The sequence below is a fragment of the Diadema antillarum genome, unplaced genomic scaffold (assembly GCF_040938485.1).
Source record: "Diadema antillarum isolate AM-2024a unplaced genomic scaffold, OU_Dant_1.0 seq00000061_RagTag, whole genome shotgun sequence".
NCBI classification, from domain to species: domain Eukaryota; kingdom Metazoa; phylum Echinodermata; class Echinoidea; order Diadematoida; family Diadematidae; genus Diadema; species Diadema antillarum.
Window position 1 is genome coordinate 275,675 of NW_027271165.1, and position 18,724 is coordinate 294,398.

Genomic DNA, 18,724 nt, shown 5'->3' on the forward strand with positions numbered 1-18,724 from the left:
TTAATTTCGCAATCTGCCCGAAGCTCGCGAAATTCGCGAAAATAACAGCGTATACAGTATTCATTAATTAGTGCATTTCTACAAATGAACAAGAGTGTGATATGCTGCTGTGGTATGGGGTTTCAGTACTGAACTCTACTCTTGCTATTGAGGTAATGTTGGCACACATCTATCTGATGCTAGAGATTTATGTTTCTGTGCATGTAATATTTTCATTGCATTTCATCGTTTTTCAGTCTTTGCAAAGTTTTGGTGGAAAATATCTTGCTTGTGACAAAAAGAGTTTCTCCCCTTCCGAATCACAGCCCGATAAGACAGAATAGCAATGAGAACTACAAGTGTGAAAATGCTATCAATTACTCTTGACTTTGCTATTCACTTTTTATGTACTGTTAATGTGATTTAATGATGCCTGTAGTTCCTCAGGGGTCGAAGTCAGGAAGTCTTCCTTGGGAAAGGAAATTTGTGGGAAAAAATGAAAGTTTAACCATACATTTCATATGCATATCCTGCAATGTGTATACCGTATATAGGCCTAATGCTTTTCCTGTTTATCCCTGGATGCAATATCCCAGACAAGTCAGAGCACAATTTTGGCGCCAAAGTCAATGTAAATTTCCTGTGCTCTCCTGTAAAAGACCTATTAATGGGTAGTCAGTAAACCTTAGTACATTTGTATGTTTACTTTTTTTAATCCTATGCACTGTATTTCCTGTTATGTCAGGTTTAGCACAAGCAGGATGAAGGGGTTTAGGACCAGGATATCAGGGTATAGAATCAGGGTTTGTGTGTTCCAACAAAAGACTCCTGTTTGGATTGGAAAATGTGTGATGAAGGAAACAGTGTCAGACACTGTAACCGATTTTAATCAGGAGGAAACCAGCTACATTGTACATGTGCATTGTGTGATTGAACAGAGTGCCAATAAAAACTTAGAATCCAGTAAGGGATTTACACTTTAACCTGACTTGTTCATGATTATATTTCTGATTAAATATCTAGGATTATGAGTTCGTAATACTGTAATTCTTCATCAGGGAGTAGCGTATACAATAGAGTAATAATTCCTAGAAAAAGAGTTTGGGAATGAGACTAAAATTTTGAGAAGGTTGGAGAGTCAACAGCTTGACATTTACATGAAATGGAGGTGGGTAAACATGAGTTGGCTCAGTGGCACTGTGCAGGGAGGGTTGTGGATTCGTCAGAATGCGTGGATTTGTCTTTGTCACCAGAACTTTGAGTCAGTTTATGTGGGGATTCCACATGAATCAGTTCTGTCAACACATGGCTTGAATAACAGTGGCATTCTCTAGGCTGTTTGCTGTGTCACCCGGGACAGTCACATGGGTATTCACCTGTTTGGAATTGGTGCATTCATCTCTTCCCTTAGGAGTCAAGCAGTTTTCCTTCCTGTATGTTATTAGGAGCTCTTTCACATGAGGTGTGCGTTCACCTAGTCGCATGGTGCATTACTAGTACTGTACATTGTTTTAGTTCGAGAACATTCTGTTAACCATACTGCACACAAAACAATCATATGAGAGCATTCAGTATACAGGCCCTGGTTTATGACAAATCAAGTGTAATTATTGTGCAAGGAGTAGAAGGCTAATGGTATAGACTTGCCCATGATGGTCTTTGAAAAAGTTTTGTACATTGTGTTGATGATATGGACATATCTTCGCTGGTTTTGGAGATAGAATTTAGGAGGTCAACTTAATATGTGTCTGAACACAGCTCAGGCCTGAGGCTATACAGTGTTTGAGTATGACATCTTTCAGTCAAGAAAGAGTGTGTGCTATTTTCTTTATATGTGTGCATTGTAAATGTCAAAACAATTGGTTGTTTCATAATACAATAAGCAGTCACACCATAACGTTGCTACATACAGACTTCAAACATGGGAAAGTGGTCTCAAACAATGTACAGTAACAAAAGAAGTCCTTTAATAGTGTGAATACGTGTATAGTACCTCAGAGAGCTCTACAATCTTCTGCATCCTGCTTCTCACCTCCTTACTGACAACATTGGCAGATATCTATGCTAAAATCTGGCATAATTCCCCCAAGAGCGAGGGGATGTGGAGTATGGTTTTGCATGCTATCCATGTTGATTTACAGTACATGTTATACTGTAGGCCCTTCGTGGCTCATTTCTTCAGTCAAGCAAAGCATTGACAGTGTTTTTAGTGGTAGAATATGTCCGTAGACATGGAATCAAGTTTCATTGTTTACTTAATTACTGTAGTCATGTTCATTTGATCTTTCAGTCTGAAACACTGTAGTGTCAGATTTATGTCAATTATGAAAGTGAAGGGTGCTTCTACACAGCTTGGAGTGCAGTAACTAAAGACTTGTCAGTCATGTCAAAACTTGAGTCCTATCCTTTCTGTTAGACAATATGATTTACATGTGTACCTCGCCTTGTTTTACCCTTTAGAACTATGTAACTATGTACATACATGTAGATCTGTAGGCCTACTAGTCTTGTCGCATCAACATCGTGTATAAATCATGATTTATTATGATATAGAGTGTGTTTTCCCTGTGGGAGGTTTTCATCAGGGTGAATATCCACCATACTGTATGTATATCAATACCTGCCTACAGTAGTTCTTCAGATGTCATCTGCTTCCTGCTCTTGCACTGCCTACATGTACAATATAAATCAACAATCTTTGAAAGAGCATTACCATGCTCTTTACAATACCTGCACTTGCCATGTACAAAATACATGAATGTTGTGCTCCTCTGTAAGAAGAGGTATATTCCGCAGAACGCTGCATTCCAGTTTGTGCACTTTACCCCCATGTGCAGGAGCTCTACTTCCATTTCATAGCAAGCTTCATTATGGTGGTGATGAAGGTCAGATGTCATTGTTGGAGAATACTTTCAGGTGTCTGCTACCTCCAGTTCTTGGTCTGTGGTGCAAAGGTGTTGCACTTGCAGTCAGCTTTGAGTATATGTGCACATTACAATTGTACGTGGAAAATTTGCACTGTTTGTGGAGGTTTCGTGTGTCTTTTTACTACAATCAATAATCAAAGAGTAGATTACATGCTGTAAATAATAATACAATATTATGAGTGTGCTTCTCAACATAGCTCGATATTTCGCCAAGGCATTGTGTTCATATACTGTAGGCACCTGTACATCATACAAACATATTTTTAGAGTATTGTATTTCACAAAATGGGGCTTGTATCACAGTCTTGTGGGATGTTGAATTGACGATCAAGGACCACATTGACAAAACAAGAGAGAGGTGTTATCACTTTTCAAAAGAAAAGGTCTAATTTCCCAATCTTTTCCTGATTTTGTAATTTTAGCTGGGAATGAAACTTGGTTGATTTCAACAAGACTTTCACCTTTTGAATAATTACATGACATTCTTTTACCTCTATCTTCATCATTTAGAACTACTTGTACAATCTGTGTTAATATCACTGCCTTCGAAACTACGTTCTATTTTGAAAAGATTTCTGTACAAAATCTGAGGATTACATCTGTAAATTACTGAGGATAACATACCGTAAATTGTACATCAGAGGTGGGATTCACAGTCTGTTGTGTTACAGTGTACATACCAGTACAAATCCATGCTGTCTGTTGTTTAGGGTGATACATTTTATACCATCGCACAGCATAGAAGTTACATTTTTATAAGGTACCCTGTAAAGGAGCTGCTCAGATTCTGCCGGCTTCCATCGCATGCTCCAGTGTACATGTAGTTTGACTGGCAATATAAATTACAAACAGTAGGAATATGATCTATCCCTGCAGTGATTGAATGAGTAAGCAATGTCGTTGTAAATCAACAGTACAGTGCAAGCACATTCATCAATCATGCTTCTACACTGTATAAACATTCCTAGTTGTCAGTGCTTTTAGATTATAGATGCATGATACATGTACATGTATGACTACATACAAATTTGTACAATGTAGGGCCTAAATGTACATGTACACATAGTGTACTATAGCTACAATTGTAGGCATATGAATGTACTATAGCTACAGTGTGTACAATTTAGGCATATGAAAATTTGATAAAGTCTTTCTTCTCATGTAATGTCCCCAAAACATGGGAAAACTTTCCATTTTTTGTTGTTAGTGTGGACAGTTGTTTCATGAGTTACAATGGTACTGTATGTACATGTATCATTACAGTCAGTATTTAGGTGTTGAAAAAAATCCTCAAAATACATTATATAGAATTTTCCCATTATTTCATAGTGTAGTGATGAAAAACATATCAAACCACACTTGAAGGCAAGATGTTCCCTAATATTCAACAGAAGCTTATGAATGGTATATTTTTATGAGCTAAGTAAAATAATTTCCATGTTCTATCCTATTTTACAAACCAATTTGGTATTTGAGTTTTTCTGTATACTGCTAGTCTATCTATTCCATGTCCTGTATAAATTTCTGATATGGCATATAGTATATAAAGAAATATTCTTTGTATGTTTGTTTTCTGTGTACCTCACATTCTATGCCTCTACTGCCAAAGTGTTAAGAAGGCATGTATGTTTTGGGTTTGTCCATCCACCTGTAGTGTCTATTCTTTATGCCTTAAATCTGGTTTGTGTGATAAAAAATGATAGAGCTTATCGTCGATTTTGTTTATACTTGGCCAAGGTATATATACATACAGAGTGTACTACTGTACAGTACGTGTACATGAGTACATGAGGTAGGCCCATACTTTTACCAGTATAGATGAGAAGGTACTTTTTATAGGCAAAATTCCTTGAGGACAAAGGTAAAAGCTGAATGGGACTCATTGTACATATATATTTTTCTGTATTGCCTCAAATGAATGTACATGTAAATCTCGCTCTCACCAAGTTATTTCTTCCCTTTTCAGCAATACGTACATAATGTACTATGATCAGAACATCAGCAGCATTCCTATGTTTGAACATTAACCTTACCATGTTTTATGTTTCATGTCTAACTGAGTCAAACCTTAAAGTGATCTCGCATTATATGTTTAAATTTAATGCAATTTGGGTTTTTGTGTGGAAAAGCTCAATGAACAGAAAAATATGAAGTGTAAATTCCTCCGTGAAGTCTCCTGACTATCAGTGCAATGTCTGCTCTTCTCTGCAGCAAAATGTGAAAAATGTTTGTTTTCTTTTCTTTCGTTTGATTTGCAGGAAAATGTCAGGGAGTTTTTGAAGGCTTGTAAGGAAAAACTTGAATTGGAACCTTCCCAGTTATTTGCTCCAGATGATCTAGAAAGCACCTCCAGGAGATTGAGGTAAGACTATCGTCATGGTAACCGTAAACTAGGCATGGGGTATTGTGTTTCCCTGGATGTCCTTGCAGGGGATTTCATGGGGTCGCATTGGGCGTAAAGTGCGACATTGAGTGATAAGCTAGTGGGGAATTCGATGCAGGCTGTGCAGAAATGAGCAAGACATTCCACACACATTCTTCCTTATTCTCTTAGTCTGTAGTAACATTCCATATCGGATCATGTGACTCCCTTGTATCATATATCTTCTCAGTCGTGTCAGTTTATGCACTGTGTGTTGCCTCTTAAAGAAGAGAGCAGTGGTAATTGTATATCCTTAGCTTTTTTAGCCAGTATATTACATTGGCCATTATAAACCTGACGATCCATAAGGCCTGGGAAAACCCAGGGGTGGATGTAAACAAAAACAAACACACAAAAAAATGAACAAAAACAAAGTACTGTGCAAATGAGAATGGGACATTTTCATGTCATATAGGTCATAATGATGTTGCCATTGATACAGCATGTTTTCCAAAACTTCCCCCAGTCATCATCTTCAACAGAGTCACTCCTCTGTGTTGGTACACTGACTCTGCACAGTGAAATTGAGTGGAGAAAGTTAATGTCAGTGTTTTTAATATCCATGAAGAGAAGAAGTCATATCATTTCAAAAGCTCCTATAGGCCATGCATTGTACTTGTATGTTATTATTTTGAACCAGTTCTTGAGGACTTCTGTTGTCTTAATGCTTCATGAAATATTGTGTCCATGTTCACAAAAAGTGCTAATCATCATGTGAACATATCATAATGTCAACCTGACAGTAATTTTGGATATGTGTGCATGTAGTAAAAAGAAAAAAACAAACATCAATAACATTGGTGTCAGAATAGCATGTACAAGTAGTTCTATTCATGATGACACTTTTTTTTTTGTCAATAAGAAATGGTTGTTCAACAAAGATTTTGATCATGTACAAAGTAAGAGTTATTACAACATCATACAGCACTTTTGTTAAGATGTTAGATAAAGTTCCAATATGAATCTTCAAAGCCTTTTTTTTCTGTATTGATTTCATAATTGTATTGGTCGTCATTTCAGATTAATTTAGCTTCTTTTCATTTATTTGAGGCCCCACTAGTATTGTGGACAAAAATGAGGGTCGGTCACATTCAAGCATGCTTCATACCCACTGACAGGCAAATTTGTTGAGGTGCCACTGTGTATTTCTGCTGAACATCTGACAGAATAATTTAGACTTGATAGGTTTTCAATAGCTGCCACCGATATGAGAAATGGGCTATTGATTGATGTCTTGCCTCGGCTGAAGCATTATTCATCCAGCGTCAATGTGCTTTCCAGATATACGTTCATTATCAATTGAAATTCCATTTCAGGGCAGCTGGCTCGTGATATTGTGGTTACCGGGGAGGGCCGATCTTTTTTTCTCCCTCCAAAGCACTCTGCATATTTACATTGTATACATCTACTGACTGCAATTCAGTTTTGTGAGGTGTGTGCAGAGTGTAGTGGATGTATGTTGTTCCAAGTGTACATGATAGATAGTGACCATTTTTTTTTTTTTCAATGCACCCACACAATCTCACATGGTTCTAATAGACTTTTTGGGAGGAGACAGTGAGTGACACATTAGAATCTGATGAATCAGTACACTTCTGTCCATAACTATTCAACCAGAGATATGTAGTTTGATGAATCAGAGGTCACATTTGTTTTATTATAGAAAATGGAAAGTGATTACAGAAGTGAGATTTTATGTTGTGCTTCCCGTAATAAGAAGTATGGTTTTTTTTAAATTGTTATGAAATCTGTGAGTGCGATGCATTAATTTATGCAGCTTTATTGTGGAAACTCGATTTATTGTTGCACACCTTTAAAGTATAGTACAATGCACATGTATCCACATTGCGATCTATAATACCCAACAGGTCATTATGATATAATGAACCATTTTCATGTAAAAGATGAAATGTGATGATCAGGTCAATAAACACAACCAGTAATGACTGCAGAAAATGTCAACACATGCCCTGTCAACGAAATGAGATGTGCTCTGTCCTTAAACTTTGGTTATTGCATTTTATCATATCAAAGATCAATTACAATTGATTTGATGTCTTTTTTTGTGGTTTATTTTTTGTTTACTCTAAATGCATGCAAGGGTACATGTATGTCTTTGATTTTTCATTTGCAGAGACTTTTGTTTTGCAATGAAGATCTCTCTCTGACTTACTGTGGAAACAACAGACAAAACGATTCACCTTCTGTGAAAGTGTACATGGGCAAGGTGGCTATTGAAAAAAAATACTCTGACCTATAACTAATTTGCTAAACAAAGGCAAGCACTTTTGAAAGTTAAAATTTACTGGCAAACACTTTTGAAAGTTAAAATTTACTGGCAAACTTCAGTATTCATACGTTCTGTTGATTAATATGTGTACAATAGCCTTTCTGTAAGTGATACATGTATAGTAATGTTCATTTGGTACAATTGTACTTGCTCACATACAGTATGTAGCTGTGAGTACATGGGCGAAGGTTAATCTCTGAGCAAAGATGTGAGTTTATGTGTGTACAGCCTGTGTGTGGTAGCATGATACCAAGTGACGGTGTACAGTCATGTGATATCAACAGTGTATTTTCCCTGATTATAGCCAGAATCAGGGTGCAAATACCAATATTCAGCCAATAAGAGCAAACTGTACATATTTGCAAATGGCGAAATTTGATTGCCATACCCATGGTGTCCTGCAGCACAGTATTCTATAGACTCACTGTATGTGTCATTGTGTGTGTGTCAATGGGTGAGTTTGCTAGCATGCTTTAATCTTGAATACCAAATGGGGCACATGGAAAAAGGCAGTGGTACAATTGTAGTTGACAGTTACTCGGTTTAAAAAAACACCAAAAGGGCCTATTTTGTAGTACCAGTATGTCAGAATTTTGTCTCCAGACCCGGATATAATGACTTACAATTGGCATGTCACCACCATACATAATACAGTGTACATGTATGATAGATATTGACTTGGTTGGAAAGAATGTCAATGAATGTTGGAATTTTCAAAGTTTCAAGTGATTCACATTATGTAAGCAGTAAGATAGTACCTTGTAAGATCCTGAATAGCATTGCAAGGCTTATAAACTTCGCTTGACAGTAACTAGGTAGTAAGAATGCCCCAAATGTGTGAAATTGCCTCTGCTACTAAATGGACGACACGCCTCTGCTACTAAATGAACATCTTCATCACATCTTAACGAATGCTATGTTTCCTGTTTTCACATCTTTGTAGTTGGTCTCCAGCATCAGCCTCGCCCAAGTCAGACAGAGAGAAGCTGAAGAGTGTAAGCCAGTGTTTTTATTTTTCACTTTGTAGCTTTTGGACCATGCTCAGCTGAAAAGTAGAAGAATGGTATAAAAACATCTGTACATACCCCAGGGTACATACCCCAGGGTACACTATACAAGGTACACAACACACACGCACATGCACCAAAGCTGCCAAGTCTTCTGATTCTTGAGGCATCCTAAAATTTACATTATGCAGAGGCGTCAACTGTTTTTGCTGTATTTACAAGTAGTAGTGTGTTGTTGGTTTGTTTTTTGGTTTGTTTTTTTAAACCCAAAATAATGCAGGTTTCATAGAAAATCCTGTTTTTCCCAAATTTTATTATCATACATGTCTGTTGGAAGAACAGTAAAAATACTGTTTTTCAAAAAACAAACAAAAAAAAAAAGCTTTTGCAGCCATCAGAATACTGCAGTGCCATTTACAAGGTTTGCATCCCCTAGTACATGTACATGATGTTGATGTGTCTACAACCATGTTTGAAAAAGGGAAGATAAAAATCAGAGTTTTGGGAATTATTTGAGCCCACTGAGATGCATGTGACATGCAAGTATCTCCCTATCAATGGAATTTTCCTGATTTGATTGGTAAATGTTGGCAGCCTTGATACACACATCCAGTGTACATGTACACACACACACAGTTTAGACACATGATGCATTTATTGGTCATTCTTCTGTAGTGCTAATGTATTTGAGTTCATTGTGCATTTACTGTACCGTGAGACAATGTTTATGCTGTCCTATCCTGGATGTCATGGAATGTGAGCTCTTTGCATTGTAATCATGAAAATGTCTGGTATGTTTATAGCCAGTGGAAGAGGGTTTTCAATGACAAATGCAAGAAAAATCTATCTATTCTAACTTTGTACCGAAATTCCCATTGTGACTCCATTCTATACAATGCAAGCCCTTTGTATGTCCATGGAGCTACTGGTAGCTCCATATCACAAGGGGTATGACCTTCGTGCACTGTAGGCATGTCAAAACATTCCTGGTGGTCAATATGCACAATACATGAAGGAGAAAAGAGGCTGATGGGGTCGGATTGCACGACATGTGTAACTTCTGTAGGCCTACTATTTTGATGGCTTAATATTCCCTTGAATGAACAGGCTTTGTAGCAGTTTTCTGTCAAATTAGAGTGCTTAAAATCTGGGACCATTAACATCTTTATTAGATTTTGTCATGAAAATGGTTATTGCATTTGGAATAAAATGTTGTTCACTTACATTACAATGTACACATTGTATGTACCAGTACGCAGTATATAGGCCTACATGCGAACTCACTGTGCGGAAAATGTACAGAAGACAACAAAATATTGAAGCACTAGTTGTGTAGTCTTGCTTTCCTTACTATTGGTTTGCATTTCAAGTGTGTGCTCTGCCAAGTTTTGCCAAATTTTGATGTAATGACAGAGAAATGGAATAGAAGTGAGGAGCTCTGTCAATGACCCCCTAAATGAGCCCTATTGTTTGAAGGTCAGTGCTGTATGTCTAGTGATGTTCATTGCATCTTTGACTCATACACACAGTTGTTCATACCTTGACCCTGATATTCATTAACACAACGTAGGTGTGCATGAGGCTGTTTGTAAAAATAACATCTGTGCAAATCACTCATGAACTAATGCCTCAAAAAGTTAAGAGTGATCTGAATTATTCACTCCAAATGAATTGTGTAGGTCCACTTAGCATGATACTTTGCATACTTGTTTATACACTTGAACATTATTTGTTGTACACAAACCAGTGGCCCTGCACACACACTGGTAAGTCAAGGCTGCACACTGGCACTGGTCCGACGGTCCCTGACCAGTAAAAATCACTGTCGGACCAGTAACTTTTTCAGGAGTGGACCAGTAAAAAATGGAAAGACTGGGTACTTACTGGTCCGATGGACAGGCCAGACCAGTAGAAAAAAATGGGTTAGTGTGCGGCCCTGGGGGTAAGTGCATCCATCCTGTTGTGAATGCATTATTGTAGTGGTACAAAGTGTAGTTTGATTATCTTTTGTATCAGTTTATGCTGTTGTGATAAGTTAAGTTATTTCAGTGTATTTATGCATTTATGATGGCAGTTTACCCTCTTCTTCTACAGATTGTTACCACTGTGTACTGGATAGCAGAAGCCACTGAGAACATTCCATCATACACTGGGCCAAAGCTTGATTCATACGCCTTTGAATCGGTCATATTTGGAATCTACACACCAAGGGTAAGACACAGATGATCATTGTAAACAGTGTGCTGTCCCGCAATGATTGCCAATTTCCCCTTGAACGACACGCGACAGTCTGACTTTTTATTTTGTTATATAACCATTGGAGAAGGAGGAAGCTAGGTACATGTAGTGTTGGTCTATTTTGTGTTGTTTCATTCTGTGACCAGTTTTTTTTTTTTTTTTTTTCAGGCCAGTAGGGGACATTGTACATTTTTGTATCTCAGTCTGATTAAGAGGCAAGGTAGGAAAACAGATGTCAACTCTAATTTCACCGAGATGTGTGACATTCAGAAGGCAACATCCTGAAGGGGTTGGAAGACAGCCAATGCATTCACCAAGAAGTTAACAGGACTTCTGAAAAATTTCTGTCATGGTATACAAATAGTGTCACAGGTTACTGTTCAATCCTAGTGCTATTGATTTTACCTGAATATCTATTGGGCAGAAAAAAAAAGGAATATGTTTTCATAATTTCCAATCATTTGGCTCCCTGCATGTTGCTTTAGAAAACATAATATTCACGATGTTGATCTGTGGATTTTCCATGTTGATGATAGATATCTAATAGATTACTGAATCACAGATGTGCATTTTTATGATTACTCATTTAATCAGCAGTAAACTTTTTTTTTTACAGCTGGTGCCTCAAAGCATTCATGATTTAGGTCTAAACCTTTCAATTCTGCACGTATGGGAGAGTGACCTTACATGTGGATTTTATGGGGAAATGTTTAATAATCTTTTGCAAGGATCTTGAGAGGAGCATACAGTGATAAAGTCACACTCATTCTAAAATGACCTCTTCCGTTTTGAGTTCTCTCTACCTTCATATTCCATGTGTTGTAACAACATTAATGGTGTAAGATTTATTTACTTTCAAGGTTATATCACATTATTTGATGATTCTGTCTGGAATGTTAAATCAAGGACCCTCCCATGATATATCTTCTTTAACTTTTTTTTTACAAGAATAATCATAGGAATTCAAAGTCTTTGTCTTACCAAGTGAAATGCTTCCGTATAAATATAACCTGTACCTTTGTAGTTTGTGACTTAAATTTTCTGCTTGTAACGCTTGAGGCTCAATGATGCATCGAAAACAACTGGGATAATGTTTGATGTTGAATGTGTGTTTTTTTAAAACTCCATTATATTTTGGGGCTGTTTGCCGCAGTTGGAAACAGCTGAAAGTTGACCATGGCAGCTCAGAGATGTAAATGCATTTCAAAATGGCATTGCATTTATCTCCTCGCAGAAAGGCGATCGTGGTCTCAAACGCATTTCAAATGGCCCTTTGAATATTGTTTCAAATCAGAATTTCTAAATGCATTTGAAAACACAGTTGCATTTATCTATCACCCTAAAATGCCTCAAATGCATTTAGGATTGGGATTCTGCCTCAGAAAATTTGTAGATAAATGCACCCTGAATTTTCAAAATATATGTTGGAAATCTCAATCACTAGAAAACAGCAGTGGGTCCCACACAAGTTACAGAGTTTATTCATATTTGTGATTTGTTTTTTAGAAACAGTGCAAAAGCAGTCAATAATGCAAATTTTTGTTATCACATGTACAAAAATAGTAGGAAAAAAATCAGGCTTGACAAACTACCTAATACGAAATATTATGCATGGAATAACTTACACTTCACCTTTAAAGTAATGGCATTATCTTTGCAGGAACTCTGTGTACCATACTATTCAATGGTCATACGACATAGGGAGTTTATAGTGGACAGCAGTGTGCTTAGAAATTGGGACACATTAAAAAAGAGACTTTTGTGAACATGTATGCAATGCTACTATGTCCTTTTCTGCAGGAGACCCCGAAGTCAACAGCAAACAGCACAGATCAACAAAACGAAAGTCAAGAGGTGAAAGACGACCCATCTGATAGTGTCTTTGAGGAGAACTTTTTAAATCTTCCCGAGACGATAGTGTACAAGGAACCAAAGTGGAAAACTGATCTGAAAGCATTACAGACTGCTGACCCAGAAGGACCCATAAAACCTGTTCGTGGTCAATTAGTGGAATCTATTCAAGCAAACTTTGGGAGGGCAAACGGTGTCGACAATCACGCACCGGTTGCCTCTACCGAATCTCGTGCCGGGAATCCAGATGAAACTGGAAGCGGCGTTGTTCTGAGACAACCGAGCGCAGTGCGATTACGCAGAATGGAGAGGAAACTTGGAGCTGGCCGCAAGGGTCCTCCCACCTCGGCAAAGCCGCACACCCGCAGCCTGAGTCTGCCGGAGTCCTCCAATGTGACGATGCTGAGGCAGAATGCATTGGACTCCAATCACAACAGTGCCACGTACGAGGACCTTGATGATGACGATGAAGACCAGGACATGTGGAGATCGGTAAGAATTTAATCATACTAGCCTCTTGAACTAGCCTCTTAATCATTGCAGTGTATAGTGCTGACTGATGCATTTTTTTTTTTTTTTTTACAGCAAAGGATGTAATTGTAGAGCTGTGAATTGTGAAGTTAAGAATCTTTACAGGATAGGGCATAAAAAAAACACACAAACATTTATTTTACTATAGGATAGATAAGAAGTTCTGCAAAGGACATCAGAATGCCTAAGGCCATGACCTTTGGTGGCCTAGGATTAATTTAAGCCCTGGGTATGAAGGAAGAAATACATGATGCATGCATTATATTCTCAGTGATATAAAATGATTCTTTCAGGACAACATTGTCCTCCAAGTTTTAATATTCCAAGTATATTATGCATGACTAATTCAAAATGAACTATTTGATATGTAAAAACTTTCAAAATATCAATCTTTGTTAAAGATTCAAACTGCATTCAGAGCAAAGTTGTATGTGCCAATGTGCCACTTTCATGCACTTACAGTTGTATTATGCACTTGGTATGTTCTGTGCATGGGTGTGTGTCGTGTGAGTGTCTGCCTGTCTGTCTGTCTGTGTGTAGGGTCTGTAAATATGAAACATGTCCTTACCATTTTCTTTTTGCAATCCATGTCTTCTTATGCATGTCACTGTGTTGGCAGAGTTTCAACTCGTGGAAGATGAAGCGTAACCAGGTGGCCTCCAACGTCCTGGAGAGGAAGGCATTCAGGGAGGAGGTGGAGGTAGCGGAGCAGAACAAAGGCAAGAAGAAACCCAAGACTTTCAGGGAGATCGTGGAAGAGAAGTAAGTACTTCCTTAAATGGCATGTGAATTACTCTACATGATATTGTCTTGGGACCGAGGCTTGGATGCCCCAATTGTCATGTTGTGTGGGAAGCTGTCAAGCGAGGGATGCATTTTGCAAATTCTCGCTCCGGCATTATAAGCACCTCTTATTCTACTTTGTATTTCTGTGGTATGGACTAGATCTGAAAGTCATTGTTAATATGGAGCTAAGCACATTATGCCAAGTATATTATCCAATAAAACCCGATATATGCGTATATAGAGAAATTGGACTTTCATCTTTTGTGTGGCTCACATGATGGAGTGTATCCCTTTCACATCGACTCTTGTATTACCGGGCAAAATGCCAGATACCAGAAAATTTGTATAAATTTTTTGTTTGAACCTCAACTTTACATATCAGATCTATAGTTTTCTGCAGCTCGTTTAAAGAAAGTGTTCCAAAGAGACAGTTGTGTTTGAGTAACCAGTACAAGAAATAAGAGCAGCAGATCAGTGAAAGTTTGATAAAAAAGAACACATGACTGCCAAATTAAGTATCTCATTGGTATCTGAAATAGACAAGCATTACTCAAATACAGTGTAGTACATATTCCATACATGGAGGCGACTGATGAGCTATCATTTTTTGATGCATTTCTTTTGAAGTTCTTGACTCCACTCTATTTTCGAAATGTAACACAAACATTGACATCTACATTATAGTATGTATGTTCTTAATTTTCTGGATATGAGAATTTGTGGCATCAGTGACATATCATGTGTACTGTACGTAAGTTGTACAATGCAACTATTAAACATGCTCACATGATAAAGGCATCCCTTTTGAGGGGCCCATAGCTTGCCCTGTTAGTCCCCATGCTCTTGTTCAAGTGGTCACAACATACTGTGACAAGATTTTGCTCAAAGTTGAATTAATCTGGTGGTCCTATTGTGTTACACATTGCCCTGTTAGCATGTATTTCTTTGCCAGCCGTTTAGATTTTAGCTGACTTTGTTTGTTTGCCCTTGCTTCTTTCTGCTTATACTTGTCAGTAAATGTGGTTGATAGGATTATTGACTGTGTACGAGTACCCATGTTTCAAATCACCTTTGAAAAATTAGGAAGTTACTCCAGATCTGATACAGATTTAAAAGTTCTCTTCTGATGCAGATTTAAAAGTTCTCTAGGATATGTTCTTTGATGTCTGTATTATGACGAGGAAAAAGTGGCAGCAATGGGCTTGACATCTTTGCAGTGTCATCTGAAGGGCTTAAACATACTGCACATGGATCCATGCCTGATATCTACATCCATATTCACACACAAGAGTTATCAGCGTTTGCATTGTGATGCAGAAAATTGTTTTATTTGCCATCGTTCACACTTGTGCGGGACATATTATCATGAGAGTTTCAAACACAAAATCAACAGTATCTGGAACACGACCATGGGCATACTGATATGTATTATGGGATTTAGAATATTGCAAAAGTCTCCGCTTGACATAAGCACTCACACACTGCAAGGGAAATTATTGCAATGCTTAAAAAAAAAAGAAATTGTGGGTCAGATTTTTGCATTGCATTGCCAGTCGTGATAATCAGCACATCTTTTTGTGTACATATGAATTACGAGTTTATTCTCTTCGCGATGCAAAAGTTGATTTTCAAAACCATTAATTTTGGGTGTGTGTGAATGTGACTTATGTGCAGAGTAAGACAAGAGTGATGTGACATTTTAGTATCAAAGTGGGATGACTAATACAGGATCAAGAAGGAAAGATCACCCACCCAGTCTACTCTAGGTGACTGGGTGGAGTGTTTTAAATCTGGAGAATTATAGACAGATGGAGTGCTCTACAGTGCCTGGCAGGCAGTATCTGTTCATCGGCTCATGAAGGCCATGTAATAACTTGAAAAACATCTGGATGAATGCCATTGATATGATATTAATATGTGCTTTGCGATATTTCCCATTTGGTGTAGGAAGAAGACAGAAATGTTTTTGTGTTGGTGAGATTTGGACCTGGGTGTTGTTAGAGATTAATTTGTCAAGTTAGAACTGATATGGAGATTATGGGACGTACATGTAGACATTATGTTATATTGTATAATATACTACTAATGCACTATACTTCTTATGGAAGGAATGCCTGTTGACATATATTCTGTTTTCTTTTGCACCAATATGTATGGGACTTCACTCACTCCTATTCAAACACTGTATTTTTTCATATTTCTGTATACTCGAACATTGTTGTCCCCGCCGAACGAGTTCGAGCAGGGGACTATGAAACGGGCTCCGTACGTGTGTGTGTCCGTGTGTCTGTCCGTCCGTCTGTCTGTGCGTCCGTGTGTGATCAAAATGTTCAATTTGCTACTTCTCTGTCATTTATGAGCCAATTTTAATTCTGTTTGCTTTATATGATAGCACTACATGGGAGCTTTGAAACTTCTACACAGAATTTCAGTTGTGACCTTTGACCTTGACCTTTGACCTATATTGTACATTTTGCTTCAAAATGCTACTCCTTCGCCATTTCTAACCCGATTTCGATTCCGTTTGCTTTATGTGATGGCACTAGGTGAGGGCTTCAAAACTTCTACACAGAATTTTGACCTTTGACTTCTTTGACCTTTGACCTTGATTTTTGACCTATATTGTACATTGGCTACAAAATGCTACTCCTTCGCCATTTCTAACCCGATTTCGATTCCGTTTGCTTTATGTGATGGCACTAGGTGAGGGCTTCAAAACTTCTACACAGAATTTTGACCTTTGACTTCTTTGACCTTTGACCTTGATTTTTGACCTATATTGTACATTGGCTACAAAATGCTACTCCTTTGCCATTTCTAACCCGATTTCGATTCCGTTTGCTTTATGTGATGGCACTAGGTGAGGGCTTCAAAACTTCTACACAGAATTTTGACCTTTGACTTCTTTGACCTTTGACCTTGATTTTTGACCTATATTGTACATTGGCTACAAAATGCTACTCCTTCGCCATTTCTAACCCGATTTCGATTCCGTTTGCTTTATGTGATGGCACTAGGTGAGGGCTTCAAAACTTTTACACAGAATTTTGACCTTTGACTTCTTTGACCTTTGACCTTGATTTTTGACCTATATTGTACATTGGCTACAAAATGCTACTCCTTCGCCATTTCTAACCCGATTTCGATTCCGTTTGCTTTATGTGATGGCACTAGGTGAGGGCTTCAAAACTTCTACACAGAATTTTGACCTTTGACTTCTTTGACCTTTGACCTTGATTTTTGACCTATATTGTACATTGGCTACAAAATGCTACTCCTTCGCCATTTCTAACCCGATTTCGATTCCGTTTGCTTTATGTGATGGCACTAGGTGAGGGCTTCAAAACTTCTACACAGAATTTTGACCTTTGACTTCTTTGACCTTTGACCTTGATTTTTGACCTATATTGTACATTGGCTACAAAATGCTACTCCTTCGCCATTTCTAACCCGATTTCGATTCCGTTTGCTTTATGTGATGGCACTAGGTGAGGGCTTCAAAACTTCTACACAGAATTTTGACCTTTGACTTCTTTGACCTTTGACCTTGATTTTTGACCTATATTGTACATTGGCTACAAAATGCTACTCCTTCGCCATTTCTAACCCGATTTCGATTCCGTTTGCTTTTTGTGATGGCACTAGGTGAGGGCTTCAAAACTTCTACACAGAATTTTGACCTTTGACTTCTTTGACCTTTGACCTTGATTTTTTACCGATATTGTACATTTTGCTACTAAATGCTACTTCCGGCGGGGACATATTTTACGCACCGCGTAATTTCTACTTTTCCTTGTTAAAGTTGCTATGGCAGAAGTGATGTTAGGGCATCTGATCTGTTTTGTGTGTGTTTGTGTGTGTTTTTGCAAATTGCAGAAATTACTGTATATTGGTGAGCTGTAAGCTCCTTTAACAGATAATTAATTGGCCCTTCCCTGTGTCTGATCCATGAATAAGTTGAAGGCAAGTGACATTTTCGTGCCATCACCAGTTGAAGGAGAGGCTTGGTAATTTCAGAAGAGTGTGTTGTAAGAGTTCATGATGTGCCCAAGTACAGGCTACTGTCGTGTCTAGTTAGAGGATTACCTTGCCAGGTTTGCATTTGTTTTTGTAGCTTCAGTAATGAACTTAGAGCCGGGACGTACAGTAATTCTTGATATTGCAAACCTTTGGGGCTGTGTGTACTATTAACACCAAAGTATCATTAAGCCATGCAGGATATGGAAAGTTGTCATTACCACTGTGCAGAATTACCCCTAATAGTTTATATCCTCTGTATCCAGAACATTTGATTTATTTTTGAATCTCATATTATCTGTTACAAGTGCTAATTAACACATCAGGTCATGGAGTAATTTTGCGGCAGAAATTATCACCTTGTCCTCATTAGATCAAATGCTCTGAATTGTATTACATATCCTGTATTGCAGAAAAATGTCAGATGAAACTGGTTAAATTTGATAAATCTTCACAAAATCAAGGGAAAAAACTGCCAACTTAAAGAGAGAACCTAGGTTCATTCTTTTAAAATGTACTGCCAGGTTAAGTGTCAGCTATAAATTTAGCAATAGGCTTTTGATAACTCATAACCACATGCATGTATACTAGGGCTGAAATGAAAAAAAGCTTTAATTCTGACTTATGAAAACTAACAATGGATAATATACAAATAAACCAGGCCTGAGAGGTTTGG

At 37.8% G+C, this 18,724-nt stretch overlaps 1 protein-coding gene across 1 annotated transcript in view; it reads left to right on the forward strand.

Annotated features, from left to right (window-relative positions):
• Positions 1–18,724, forward strand: part of LOC139725836 (uncharacterized) — a 104,335-nt gene that overhangs the window by 42,270 nt on the left and 43,341 nt on the right. Inside the window, exons 4-8 of the mRNA XM_071636915.1 lie at positions 5,165–5,268; positions 8,562–8,613; positions 10,720–10,836; positions 12,664–13,206; positions 13,865–14,007. Coding sequence (XP_071493016.1) covers positions 5,165–5,268; positions 8,562–8,613; positions 10,720–10,836; positions 12,664–13,206; positions 13,865–14,007 — 959 coding nt within the window. The remainder of the gene's footprint in view (positions 1–5,164; positions 5,269–8,561; positions 8,614–10,719; positions 10,837–12,663; positions 13,207–13,864; positions 14,008–18,724) is intronic.